Source organism: Papio anubis, chromosome 5 (genome assembly GCF_008728515.1).
Source record: "Papio anubis isolate 15944 chromosome 5, Panubis1.0, whole genome shotgun sequence".
Lineage (NCBI taxonomy): Eukaryota > Metazoa > Chordata > Mammalia > Primates > Cercopithecidae > Papio > Papio anubis.
The window spans coordinates 125659142-125674361 of NC_044980.1; the positions used below are offsets into that span (position 1 = coordinate 125659142).

Genomic DNA, 15220 nt, shown 5'->3' on the forward strand with positions numbered 1-15220 from the left:
AGCAGTATTTTTAGTTCTGACCTTTGTTAAGGAAGAGAAGCTGGGGCACAGAGGTGCACAGCAAATGAGTTATTAAAAGTGTGCCTTGGTCTGGTTGTATAAGAAAATGGTAGGGATTATAACAATTTGGGGAGTACGTATCCAAAACTAAAAACACCTACAACCAAAATGTTGAGAATGTTGCAAATGCCTGTTTGCAAGTTGCTGCTCTCTAACCTCTACACTGGTCAGCGCATGCTGAAAAGCACTGGCTCATTTCTTATTTCATTAGCAACTATCCTGCTTTAACTGAAGGACACAGGCAAGAAACACAGAAATCTTCAAGAGACTGTTCCATAAGTAGCCTCAAGTGGGCCTTGGGTTTACCCACTATTTTCCTTCACAGTTTATGACCTGCCTTGTTACTTTGTAGCTTACTGAGATTTCCACCGCATTTCAGATTCTGATGTTTCAAAACAAACAACAAAAACCCTTCACAAACCTTATGCTTCCTCTTGCCTTTGTTGGAAACTTTTTCTGAGGCTTGTTTCTGAGCCTCTCTCGTGTGCTTTTCTGGCACATTTTTCTTTTCCCCCTTGGGCGGCTCTGTTTCTTTGTAAGGCTTTCCTGGTATTCTAGTCAAAAGATTCAGGTCAATCTTCACAATAAGTGGATACCTGTCATCAGGCTCACTGAGGGGTGAAAGAAGTTCCTTCTCTTCCATAGGAGAGAACATTCGTTGCCGAAAAAAGCTATCTTCTTCCTCCACTGAGGAGGGCTTAACAGGAGTCCTATTGCTCTCGGGGTACTTAGGAGTTTGTGAGGAAGGAGGAAGGCTCTCGCTTTCATCTGAATCTGAGGATGAGGTATCTGTTTCTATGATTTCCCTTGATTTCTGGGAAGATTTACTTGTTGATTTATATTTCTTTTTCTCTGCTGTAGGTCGAGGGGAAGACTTAGACTCCTTCTTTATATTGGGTTTCCTTGAGCCTTTGGTGGCTGCTTTGTGTCTGCTGGAGGGCATGCTGCTAGCCAAGTCTACAGGAGTTTCACTTTCTATCTTCAGGCCTCCACGAGGCTCTTCAGCAGCTGTCTTCTCAGCCTTTTTGGGTTGTTTTTTGCCTACAGTTCTTCTCTGTGTTGTGCTGTCACTCTGTGCAGGAGATTTCTGCCTCCCACGCCCACTTTCTGATCCCTTTTGGATGGTTTTGGAGTCTCGTCCAGGAGTAGCGGAACTCGTTTCTTTAGGTCCACTTGTATCAGTATAGCTATTCCCAGTGCCCTGCTCTCGGCCTTCCTTTTTGTAGCCTTGAGATGATGGGATGTTACTGTCCACTGAAGAAGCGGGTGACACTTTATGTGGGTTCACTTTATTCAGCCAATTATCAAGTTGCCATTTGTTTGTTGGCGGGGGTTCAGGCTGAAAAACAGAGAAACATGTATGCTTTTTTCAATAGTGAAGCGTTCTCCCCCCTTTACAACCTCAAAGAAGAGGAAAAACCACAATGCCTAATGCAACAAAAGCATTTACTTGCCATGGTTCTCTATGAACCAAAGCAAAGGGCTGAGTATTGACTATTAGTTCTTATCATCTGATCATCTGAATAAGAAGATAAGCGGCCGGGCACGGTGGCTCACACCTGTAATCCCAGCACTTTGGGAGGCTGAGGTGGGCGGATCATGAGGTCAGGGGTTTGAGACCAGTCTGACCAACATGGTGAAATCCCGTTTCTACTAAAAATACAAAAATTAGCCAGGTGTGGTGGCGCACGCCTGTAATCGCAGCTACTCAGAAGGCTGAGGCAGGAGAATCACTTGAACCCGGGAGGCAGAGGTTGCAGTGAGCCAAAATTGAGCCAATGCACTCCAGCCTGGGTGACAGAGTAAGATTCTGTCTTCAAAAAAAAAAAAAGGGCCGGGCGCGGTGGCTCACGCCTGTAATCCCAGTACTTTGGGAGGCCGAGACGGGCGGATCATGAGGTCAGGAGATCGAGACCATCCTGGCTAACACGGTGAAATCCCATCTCTACTAAAAAATACAAAAAACTAGCCGGGCGAGGTGGCGGGCGCCTGTAGTCCCAGCTACTCGGGAGGCTGAGGCAGGAGAATGGCGTGAACCCGGGAGGCGGAGCTTGCAGTGAGCTGAGATCCAGCCACTGCACTCCAGCCTGGGTGACAGAGCGAGACTCCGTCTCAAAAAAAAAAAAAAAAGATAAGCTTAATGTGATATGTGACCTTTAAATAGCAAATATTCCTATTCAAGAATCCAATTTCAAAGGTATAATTACAAATGGCCATACAGAATATTTAATTCTAGAAAGTAAACAAATGATGTAGGTACAAAGAGAGATTTTTAACTGCAATTTAACAAGCTATACTAAAATTACATTACATAAGATTCTTTTTATCAACAACGTGATGTTCTTTGTAACTACAGAACATCAATTACCATGTTGAGTTATAAAAATAAAAGAGCAAACTAAAGGTACACAATATTTTAGTGACCTGTAATATGCCAAGCAGTTCCTAATCTAGACCGAATTTGTTCAAACAACAAGGAATCATCTAGGTTTCCTCCAAGGTACACAGTACAATTTCTTTTTGTCAGAATATGGAACGTTCTTTCCTTCTCCTTTCATATTTGAATCAGGTTTTAAATGGACATCACCAAGGACCCTGAGAGGGTCTATGGAAGGTACCCCCTTCCCTCTGTCTCACCTCAGGAGATGCACTCTGGGATGGCTCATTTGCCTCACTGTCACTGGAACTACTTTCACTCTCTGAGTCAGATCCAGAGCTGCTTTCAGATCCACTGTGGCTACTAGAATCATCCCTGGAGTTATCTGCTCCTTCACTATTATGATGTGAAGGTTCAGAATTACTAAAAGAGATGAAATATACAAATGTCCAAAGTTTATTTTACATTGACAACAGGAAAACATCCAAATCGGACAACCAACTTTCTTTTTTTCTTTTCTTTCTTTTTTTTTTTTAGATGGAGTCTTGCTCTGTCGCCCAGGCTGGAGTGCAGTGGCGCGATCTCGGCTCACTGCAACCTCCATCTCCCAGGTTCAAGCAATTCTTCTGTCTCAGCCTCCCAAGTAGCTGGGACTACAGGCGCCCGCCACCACGCCCGGCTAATTTTTGTATTTTTAGTAGAGACGGGGTTTCACCATATTGGTCAGGCAGGTCTCAAACTTCTGGCCTCAGGTGATCCGCCCACTTAGGCCTCCCAAAGTGCTGGGATTACAGACGTGAGCCACCACGTCCAGCCACAACTTTCTTTAAAATGTTTACTATGTGTTACACTGCTGTAAATCTATGAATCCAGAACTTCACTGTAAATGAAATGAACAATTCTTTTTAAAAATTTCTGATGTGCTACTTAGGTATTAATACTCACCTTTTAAAAACAGTTTGAGATATAATACACAAATCACCCACTTTAAGTGTATAATTCAATGATTTTTAGTTAATTTACAGAGTTGTACAACCACTATCAAAACTGATATTTACCTATAAGGCCACTTATTATATCCCTGCAATGTTATCAGGCTGACCCAACTCTTACCAATAAAACAGAAAAGAAAAGGATGCCCACCTTCCTGGTGTACTCCTCGGCATTGTCTTATCACAATCCTAAAATTAAAACATAAGAAGGCATCTGTGAATGAATAAACAGTATTCTATTTGCTTAGTGTGAATAATATCTGAACTCTTAACAGAAAAAACTGGCTTCTCTAATGTATGCAACTATGTTTAACACTTACACTGTTTTTACCTAAAGAGTAACTGAACTGCCCGAATACGATCAAAAGCTTTGTTAATAGTTATTATTGTCAATAATCTACTGCTTCATGAGTATGTTTTGATCCATAATAAATGTTGAGGAAAACCCAATTTTTTAAAAAAATGGAGATTTAAATACAGAGAAAAAAACTACAACATTCCAGTGTCAGAAAGCTTATAAGAAGAAATTTATTTTAAGTAACAAATGCATTATTCAATTATCATTTTTATAAAATACAAATACTATGTGAGACTGGCAAAATAATACAATAGTAGACACACCTGTTCCCCATCACTGTCTTCACTGCTGCTTAGTTTTAAGTCATCTTTTAACATACTAGAGGGAAAAGGCAGAAAGGATTATTATTTTTGGAACAGTTTACATGGTATGCCAGGGTACTAAATATCTACTAAAAATTCTAGAAATAATCACTGTGGTAGCCACAGATTTAACCAAAAAACAAAACACCAGTAAGTCTTATTCTATCTGGTTTGGTTCAAAATCTCAAAATTGAGAATGGAGGAATTTAACCATTCCATAAGCTCTATCCTTCCCATGAATAAAATATTCATCTTTTCTAATTAAACAAAATCTACTTTCTATAAACTCTCATATTCAGTTCTGTAGTCTCTAACTTTTCCCCTAGGTGCACACACACGTTCATTATTAAAAATTAACAAAGTCATACCCAACAATCCACTAAAGAGATATAACTCCTAAAAAGAAGGAAGATAAAATGAAAGCATCAAGCAATTCTTCCTTTGTCCCCCATGTTCCACAAAGAGAGATTAGTGTAACTGATGACAACTGGGTAACTGTGAAAACCAGAACAGTTTCCTAAGCCAAAGTTCTAGTTCATAAATGCCTTGCTATGAAACAAAGTGCCCTCTGTAGAAATAAATATTTTGGGTAAAAGTCTTGGCTATATAGCAAAAATGACTATGTAAGAGTGTGTGTGTGTGTGTGACTATGTAAGAGTGTGTGTGTGTGTGTATTTTTTTTTTTTTTTGAGACCGAGTCTCGCTCTGTCATCCAGGCTGGAGTGCAGTGGCACAATCTCAGCTCACTGCAAGCTCTGCCTCCCGGCTTCACGCCATTCTCCTGCCTCAGCCTCCCGAGTAGCTTGGACTACAGGTGCCCACCACCACGCCCGGCTAATTTTTTGTATTTTTATAGAGACAGGGTTTCACCGTGTTAGCCAGGATGGTCTCGATCTCCTGACCTCGTGATCCACCTGCCTCGGCCTCCCAAAGTGCTGGGATTACAGGCGTGAGTCACTGCGCATGGCTGACTACGTATATATTTTTAAAACTCCCAAATTCTGGCCGGGTGCGGTGGCTCACGCCTGTAATCCCACTACTTTGGAAGACTGTGGGCGAATCACCTGAGGTCATGAGTTTGAGACCAGCCAGGCCAACAGGGTGAAACTTTGTCTCTACTAAAAATACAAAAATTAGCCTGGCATGGTGGTGGGCACCTGTAGCCTAGCTACCTGGGAGGCTGAGGTAGCAGGAGAATCACTTGAACCCAGGAGCTGGAGGTTGCAGGGAGATGACATCCCATCACTGCACTCTAGCCTAGGCGACAGAGTGAGACTCTGTCTCAAAAAAACAAAACAACAACAAACAAAAAAAAAAAACTCCCAAGTTCCAAAATCTCCCTTGATCAAAATTCAAATCAATTTAAACACGTACACACATATACTATAAACTGACAGTTTCTGGAATTTGTTTTTGAAAGCAAAATTAAAGATGTAAATTTTCTTTTAAGGTCATAAAATCAAAACCATTAAACTTAAAATTTTCTACGTAACAGCCCACAAAACATTCCTTGTTTTTTTACATGGGAGGAAAAATTAATACAAAGTTTAGGGAGAACTACAACTAGAAAAATGTCTAATTTCTCATTACCAGTAATTCCATTACCTTTCTTAAAATTTCATGACAATCTCCAATCAGCGAGACGGAAATCTTCTTTCACTCTAATAACTACTTGTACTCTTCCCCCTCAAAGTTTAACCTACATTTCTATATCTGACCCTAAGTTCAAAATATTATATATTAAACATCACCCTGAAATAAAGTAACCAGATGATTTTTAAGACTGGCCCAATTAAACAGAACAGGGAAAAAAGAGTTTTCTTTCAGACAGGGGCTTAGTGCATCTATCTCTATGACTGATTTTCCTCTAAGGAAATGTGCTTACTCTGAATTCTCTTGGCCCTTATGATTTAACAATGGCAGCTCAATGAACTTGTTTACACATGTCAATATGTCAAAGCTTTTACCAGACTGCTCAGAGCCCTGCGTGAGTTTGTTCCCTCAAAACCAAAGTGATAGGTATAGATATGGTAAGTACACTTCCATTCTTTACATATAAATATGATGAATAGGAATATAATTTGAATTTTTCAGCAGTGAGGGGGGTGCTTCTTGTGTTCTTGTATTTTTCATTCTTAGTTCTTTTATTCAGCTGAAGTGCTACCAGTCTAGGGTCATCACAGCACAGTTTGTGACTGTGGCATGGAAAGCTGACACTGTAGTCACTGCTTCTTTAGAATTTTGTTTTAATCACTGAGTTAACCTGTGGTCTCAGGAATTCAGGAGTTCATTCTTTAAGTTGGAATTTATTTTCATCCAATACATTACCCTGTTACATTTTTATATATATTTCTGCTTCTACCAACAAAATAAAAATAAGAAAACTTAAAGACAGTACAAACTATGTATGTTACTTAATCTAGTGGTTAAATGAATGGCTTGGCCTAAAGAAGAATCCTGTATTTATTTTATGACTTCTTTATTCAATATAAATTAGGAATATACACAGAAAAATATACACATACAACTCTCAGATGAGAAAAAACCATGATCTCAGAGCAGAGGTAGGCAAACTGTGGCCCACAAGCCAAATCCAACCTACCACATTGTTTTAAAGAGTGTGGCTGGAATACAGCCACACTTATGGTCTATAGCTGCTTTCATACTACAAATGGCAGAGCTGAGCAGTCAAAACACAGACTCTGTGGCTCTGAAAGCCTAAATATTTCACTATCTGACCCTTTACATAAAAATTTGCATGCTCATGCCTTAAAAGGTCAATATTTCTTTTATTTTTTAATTTTTCTGAGACCGAGTCTCGCTCTGTGGCCCAGGCTAGAGTGAAGAGGCACGATTTCGGCTCCCTACAACCTCTGCCTCCCAGGTTCAAGTAATTCTCCTGCCTCAGCCTTCCAAGTAGCTGGGATAACAGGTGCTTGCCACCATGCCTGGCTAATTTTTTGTATTTTTAGTAGAGAAGGGGTTTCACCACGTTGGCCAGGCTGGTCTCGAACTCCTGACCTCATGTGATCAGCCTGCCTTGGCCTCCCAAAGTGCTGAGATTACAGGTGTGAGCCACCCTGCCCAGCCTCAATATTTCTAAATATTGTTCAAAATACCCAGATATTACAGGTAACTTTTAGCGAAAACGATACACATTAAACTCATTAAGCAATAAACTTACGATTTAGACTGGTGCCCATTTGAAGTTTTAGAAGGATTATATCTTTCTGGAACAAAAAGAATGAAGTGAGCAACTAAAGTATGGCTACTTAGACTGTAAAATGTCTATGTAAAATAACCTCAAATAAATGTAAATCAAACAATGAAATATAATTCTTCAACCACCAAACTGGTAACATCAACAAGCCCAATAATATGAGATACTAGTGACTACAGGGGAAATAAGCATGTGTACATGTTGCTGGTAGGACTGTAAACTCATATGACCTTCTTGAAGAGCAATCTGGTAATACCTTCTCAGTACTGTAACTATACTGCTAAGTGACTTAGTAATTCCAATGAAAGGAATTTACATTACAGGTATAATCTTGAGGAATACACAAACACACAGGCACACACTTGGGAATGTTTATTATAGCCTGGTTTGTAATGGCAAAAACTGGAAAAAAAAAAATGTCCATCGATAGGGGACTAGTGAAATAAATTATGGTATTTTCATACTATAACTAGAGTTTTATGCTGTTATAGAAATAGCTCTAAAACAAAGTAAAAAACACAAATAATGAGTAGAGGCAGCTTATGATCCCATTTGTGAACAGCTTTCAGAAGAGAGAATGGGAGAAGAGTAGAAGGATGAAGTATTCTTAAAAGAAGATGACTAGGGAAAACAAGCTGAGAAAAAAAGGAAATAAAAAGAAGAGAGAAAATGTAAATTTTCTGGCCTATAGTTAGCTATTTTCTGCATTGTAACATTTTCTGCATATCAACAATGTCAGATCCCTTTTTCCTGTAGCTACAGCCTTTAAGGTGGAACTAAGAAATTGATATACAAAGAAAGCGTAACATCAAAAGAGGTATTCTTCTAGTTTTATCTCTGCATTAAGATCACTGAAGATAAATTAAGGATCAAAAAGTTCCACATTTTCATTTCCAAAATACCTTATGACTAGTATAAATCTACCTTAATTAAGAAGTTACTGCTCTTGGCAAAAAGAATACCTGTTTTGTTACAGAGGTATACAATCAAGCCCAGACATTTGCAATGGTTCCCTCAATCTACACAACCACAATCCCTTGGGACCATATTTGAATTCCCTATGACCATCTTCCCCAGAAATTCTTCTGACAGGCCAAGAGAGTAAGGGTGAAGGTGAGGGTACAGCAGGCAGCAGACTTTCTACCCAGATCAGAAAACCAAGGAGGAATAAACAGGGACTGTACAAATATAACAAGAAAAGAGCCATGGTCAGCTAAATAAAATGACCCCTTCTTGTGTGGAGTTTTACCATCATGGAACCAAGTACTTTCATAAAGGAAGTTAAAAGAAAGAAGAATGACACTTCAGTTTACGAGGTGCCCGTCAAATTGTATTCATGAACTGTTAGTTCAAATGCTTAATAAAAGTAGTGTATTTTGATCTCCAATGATCTGCAGTTCCTGAATTTTTAAAGAATAACAATTTTTCAGCTCGATCCCCACTACTCATTAGATCATTAAAAAAATTAGAATACCAGGTCATGGTGGCTCACACCAGTAATCCCAACACTTTGGGAGACGAGGCAGGTGCATCACTTGAGCTTAGGAGTTCGAGACCAGCCTGGGCAACATAGTGAGACCCTATTCTATTAAAATTTAAAAAATCAGCCAGGCATAGTGGCATGTGCCCATAGTCCCAGCTACTCAGGAGGCTGAGGCAGGAGGATCATTTGAACCCTGGAGATCGAGGCTGCAGTGAGCTACAACCACACCACTACACTCCAGAAAAAAAAAAAAAAGAAAAATGAAAAAGGATATGACATGTAAAGGTATTACTAAAGTTACATATGGTGTGACCAGGAAAATTGAATGTTCAATAAATAGCTTAATTTGAAAACCAAGAGGAAAAGAAATACTCACTTTGTTCTCCAGGGCCAAAATTGGACTGCTGAGATTCCTAAGAAAAGGAACATAAAATTATACAAAGTGACACTAAAAAAGAAAGGTTAATTCATGAAAAATGCTTAAATTACATAAAAACACTTCAAGTACTTGAAAAAGCACAGAAAGAATGCAATGATCCTGTCTGATCAGCCTTGGCAATTTTGTGATCAATAATGGACTTTCCCAGAGTCTAATACAAAAAGCATTAAGCCACCTAAATTCTTTATCATTCAATTCTTTCAGCAGCATCCATTGTAATCATATCCCTATTTAGAGCCCTTTATAAAATAAATAATTTTTGGCTGGGCGTGGTGGCTCAAGCCCATAATCCCAGCACTTTGGGAGGCCAAGACGGGCGGATCACGAGGTCAGGAGATCAAGACTATCCTGGCTAACATGGTGAAACCCCGTCTCTACTAAAAAATACAAAAAACTAGCCGGGCGAGGTGGCGGGCGCCTGTAGTCCCAGCTACTCGGGAGGATGAGGCAGGAAAATGGCGTAAACCTGGGAGGCGGAGCTTGCAGTGAGCTGAGATCCGGCCACTGCACTCGAGCCTGGGCGACAGAGCGAGACTCCGTCTCAAAAAAAATAAATAAATAAAATAAATAAATAAATAAATAAATTCAATTTAAAATTCTTGGTCTTAAGAAAACACTTCATTTAAAACCAAAGGTAATACTGAAGACAGTGTACTAAGTAAAAATAGCTGTATACGTTTATCCATTATAAGTATACCACTTTTTTGGGAGGCCGAGGCTGGTGGATCATGAAGTCAGGTGATTAAGATCATCCTGGCTAACACGGTGAAACCCCGTCTCTACGAAAAATACAAAAATTAGCTGGGCATGGTGGCATCCACCTGTAGTCCCAGCTACTCGGGAGGCTGAGGCAGGAGAACTGCTTGAACCTGGGAGGCGGAGGTCGCAGTGAGCCGAGATCACACCACTGCACTCCAGCCTGGCAACAGCGCGAGACTCCATCTCAAAAAAAGAAAAGCATACCACTTTTATGGACTAAAAAAACCCATATGGATATTTCCATGTCATTTTAATCCCTCCTTCTCCCTGCTCCCAATATTTTATATACATTAGCAACATGAGGAAGAGATGGTCATTTACTTCCATGTAAGCCTTGTAACAGCATAGTGTCTGGCACTCAGGAAGTGCCAATAAAAAGAAGTCAAAATGTCACCCTCAGTGAAATATGGCTTTCCAAACTCAATTTTCATGACCAGAACAGCTGTTCCATGTGTGCAATCTATGCATTTCTCAAAATTAAATCTGGGTACAAGATATAGCACTAAAATTACACAAATATTCCTAAAAGCCTACTTAAAAATAAGCATACTCTTCCTTTAGTTACAGAACTGTCTGTGAAAGAACAATATAGTTTTGCTGTTAAAAAAACATTAAAAACCTCTTTCTATACTCAATGGATTTTCCAAGAGGATGCCAAGACCATTATATGGGAAAGAATAGTCTTTTTAACAATGGTGCTGGGGGAACTGAATAGCCATGGGCAAAATAAAGCTGGGACTTTATATTACATCATTTAAAAAAAAAAAAAAAAACTCAAAATGGACCAAAGACCTATAAATGTAAAAGCTAGAGCTATAAAATCCTTAGAAAAAAACCACAATGCCAAATCTAAATGACCTGGGATTTGGCAAGATAAACTGGACTTAATCAAAATTAAGAACTTCTGTGCTTCAAAGGCTGCTATCAAAAAAGTGAAAAGACAACTCACAGAATGGGAGAAAATATTTGCAAATGATGTATCTGATAGGGGGCTGGTATCCACAATATACTATAAAGAGCTCTTACAATTCAATAACAAGACAATCCAATTAAAAAACAGGAAAAGGGCCTGAATAAACATTTACCCAAGGAAGACATATAAATGGCCAATAAGCAGATGAAAAGATGTCTCACACACGTCATCACGGAAATACAAATCAAACCTACAATGAGATACTACTTCTCACCCACTAGGATAACTAGAATCAAAAAGACAAATGTAACAAGTGTTGACAAGGATGTGGAGAAATCAGAACCCTGGTGAGAATGTGAAATGGTACAGCTGCTTTGGAAACATCCTGGCAGTTCCTCAAATAAGTTAACACAGAATTACCACATGACCCAGCCATTCCACTGTTAGGTATATAACCAAACAAAATGTAAACGTAAGTCCACACAAACACTTCTATGTAAGTGTTTATAGTAACATTATTCATAATAGCCAAAAAGTGGAAACAACTCAAATGTCCATCGGCTGATAAACGTATACACAAAATGTGATATATATCCATATACTGGAGTATTATTTGGACATAAAAAGGAATGAAGTACTGTTACATGCTACAACCTAGGTGAATCTTGAAAACATAATGTTAAGTGAAAGAATCTTGTCACAAAAGACCATATACTACGTTATTCTATTTATATAAAATGTTTAGAACAGGGAAATTATAGACATAGAGGAGATTAGTGGTTGCTTAAGGCTAGGAAGGAAGATAGACGGAAAAGGGGAAAACAGTTAAAGGGTACAGTTTCTTTTTGAGTTGATGATTTACAAACTCAAAACTACTGAACTCTACACTTGAAGTGGGTGAATTACATGGTAAAAGAATCACATCTCAGTACTGCTGTTAAAAAACTGTAAATAGAGCAGTGGGCAAGAGGTCACTTTTGTGACTTTTGTTTAAAATGAAGATTCCAGGATGGGTGTGGTGGCTTATGCATGTAATCCCAATACTTTGGGAGGCTAAGCAGTGAGGATCACTTGAGGCCAGGAGTTCAAGACCAGCCTGGGCAACATACCAAGATCCTATCTGTACAAATAATAAAAATAAAATAAAATGAAGATGTATTAACCCCTTGAATTGTTTATTGTCTTATATTCATTTACTTGATAAATGGCCTAAAAGTTAATAGCCCCATATTCCAAATAATCTCTGATTTCTTTGTCTTATATCTGACAATAGTCAGCAGGTCCCCAAACACTACTGGATTCTGTCTCTTAAACACCCATCAAAGGCAAGACTGTCTGAACTGGAAAGACTTCAGGTCCTCATCTTTTTTACCTACAATGGCCTTCTAATGGATCTTCCTAGCTCTAGTCTCTTTTCTTTACTCAACTATAGCCTCCAATTTACCCTTCTACAGCCCAAGTCTTAGTATGCGTCATCACTGCTCTCCTATTTTTCGCAGAACCTCCGATGACTTTTTGTTTTTTCCTAGGGATGAAACCCAAACCCTCTGGCATCACACTTAGCCATGTATCAAAGTACTGAGAAAACAATAAGCAAAAACTGACAAGGGCCCTGCCCCCAAGGAGCTTAACCCCTATTTGAATGTCAGTAATGACTACCTTTGCAAGCACTCACACAAATCCAAGTAAAATGGCAACTGTAATAAATACAATGAAGGGCAAATACACAGAATTATATTAAGAGTTTGTAACTGTGCATGCATGTGTACCTGTGTGCGTGTGTGTGTCTATGTGTATGATCTAGCCAGGAAGATGAGCAAAGGCTTCCCTAAGGAACTGCCATTCAGACTGAAATTTGAAGGATATATAGGAAATAAACTGGGAAAGGAAGAGATAGGCTAAGTGCTGCAGGGAGAGAGAAAACATGTGTCAAGTCCAGCTTAAAGGGAAGACCATGGCTGGTACAAGGAACTTAAAGGCAGCCCACAGAGAGGAAAAAGTAAAGGTGGAACAGTGGTGAGACATGAGACTGAAGACCTAAAATGCTAGATCACACGGTTTACAGACCTTATAGACCATATTAAAGATCTGTGTGTGTGTAGCTTATTAAGTAGGAGAGTTACACAACTACATCTGCATTTGTGAAGACCATCTCACCTACTAAGTGGATAACAGCTTTAAGAAAGCTAGAATGGAGTTAAGGATACAAAATGAGGTTACTGGAGTAGTATCAGTAGGAGGTAACTACAGCTGAAAGTTTGTCTTCAAGCTTTTTTTTTAATCATATGCTCCATTACTAAGAAATTTTTCCATTTGTATCTTCAAAATATGTATAGAATATGCATTACTACTTATGTATAAATACTGTAATTTTAAAGGCATAACAAAAATTAAATACCATTTTTAGAGTAATTTTTAAATTATATTTACGAAAGACAACAAAACCTTTCTAATACACAAAAATATAATGCTTCAAAGGTATGACACTAAGATGGACTTACTTTTGATATCTGGTTTCATTAGATGCCACAAAGATATAGTTATACTCATGGAAGAAATACTATGTTTATTAAATCACAGTAACAAAATTTCAGCCCTACACATTAATTATGTAAAGGATTCTATTGAAGTTGAATTAGATTTCCATGTTCCCTGGTGTAAATCATTTAGGAAAATAAATTAGAAGGTTGCATTTTAATCTTTTTAGCAAATAGGTTAAAACCACTGAATAGCAATTTTTTTCAGCTCTTTAAAGTTTGCACATTAGAACTGTGGTTTTTGGTAACAAAAAACTAAAAATACATAAACGACGACAATATTATTTTTTAAGTGTTATTTTCCTAGCTCGTGTGTGTGTGTGTGTGTGTGTATATATATATATATACACACTTGTATATATATCTATACACTATAGATACACACACACACACACACACACACACACATATATTTTTGAGACAGAATCTACTTCTGTCACCCAGGCTGGAGTGCAGTGGCGTCATTTTGGCTCACTGCCACCTCCAGCTCCCAGATTTAAGCGATTCTCCTGCCTCAGCCTCCCAAGTAGCTGGGATTACAGGCACCCACCACCAAGCCCAGTTAATTATTGTATTTTTAGTAGAGACAGGGTTTCACTATGTTGGCCAGGCCGGTCTCGAACTCCTGACCTTGTGATCCACCCATCTTGGCCTCCCAAAGTGCTGGGATTGTAAGCGTAAGCCACCGTGCCCAGCCACTCAAGTGTATTTTTTAGGGAAGCAGTTACTTCATTCATTGTTAAAACATCATTTTTTTTTTTTTTGAGATGGAGTTTCATACTCCTATAGGATGTTTCATACTTGTTGCCCAGGCTAGAGTGCAATGGCGTGATCTCTGCTCACTGCAAACTCCGTCTCTTGGGCGCAAGTGATTCTCCAGCCTCAGCCTCCTAAGTAGCTGGGATTATAGGTGCATGTCACCACACACAGCTAATTTTTGTATTTTTAGTAGAGATGGGGTTTCACCATGGTGGCCAGGCTGGTCTTGAACTCCTGATCTCAGGTGATCCAGCCGCCTCGGCCTCCCAAAGTGCTGGGATTACAGGTGTGAGCCACCACGCTCGGCCAACATCATCTTTACTCTGAAGAGAGAGGGGGGTTTAATTATTTTTTTAAAAATACATTATGAAAAGACACATATAGCATATTTGGTGGTGGTATGCATGTGTGTGCGTGTATGTGTGTGTGTCTGTGTGTGAGAGAGATAAAAAGAGAGAGGTGTCTAACTCATTTTTAAGTCGGATAACTGATATCACGAAACAACTTCTATGTTAGTGTAAAAAATATTCAGATTCATTCCTCATTTCATTACAGAATATATTGTACAGAGCATGATTCTATAACTGAGTTGAAGATATTCCACAGTTCCAGACATTTCTGGCTTTAACATCATTGTTCCAATACTGCAACTGTGCATAAACTGCACTTGTACCATTACTCTTGCCTTGTCCTGGGTCCCTTTTTGTAATTCCTGTTAAAGCAGCCACCGTATCAACAGTGGCATGTGGAAGGGCAAGAAAAAGAGGGAAGGAGACGGGGAAGAGGAGATGATAAGATAAAGATTTGTGAAGCACCTAGGTAAAGAGGTTCTAAGTAAAGAACAGAATACAAAGAGAAGACAACGTATGTCTAAGTGTGATGCACACAACTACACATCCAATTAAACACTAATAAATAATTCCTATTGCTTTCTTTTGTTATTACTGCTTTCTACAAGCAAATATTTGGTATAGGCAAAACACATTTCTTGTTTCACACTTCCTTATAGCATCCAGCAAAA

General features: G+C 38.9%; 1 protein-coding gene across 4 annotated transcripts in view; it reads right to left on the reverse strand.

Annotated features, from left to right (window-relative positions):
* The window catches only part of AFF4 (AF4/FMR2 family member 4), an 88786-nt gene that overhangs the window by 21086 nt on the left and 52480 nt on the right, over positions 1 to 15220 (reverse strand). For all 4 annotated transcript variants that reach the window (XM_009209059.3, XM_009209061.4, XM_021939168.1 and 1 more), the window contains 6 exons: positions 9169 to 9205; positions 7274 to 7319; positions 4051 to 4105; positions 3581 to 3618; positions 2698 to 2860; positions 482 to 1399 (listed from right to left, as the gene is read on the reverse strand). In XM_009209059.3, coding sequence (XP_009207323.1) covers positions 482 to 1399; positions 2698 to 2860; positions 3581 to 3618; positions 4051 to 4105; positions 7274 to 7319; positions 9169 to 9205 — 1257 coding nt within the window. The remainder of the gene's footprint in view (positions 1 to 481; positions 1400 to 2697; positions 2861 to 3580; positions 3619 to 4050; positions 4106 to 7273; positions 7320 to 9168; positions 9206 to 15220) is intronic.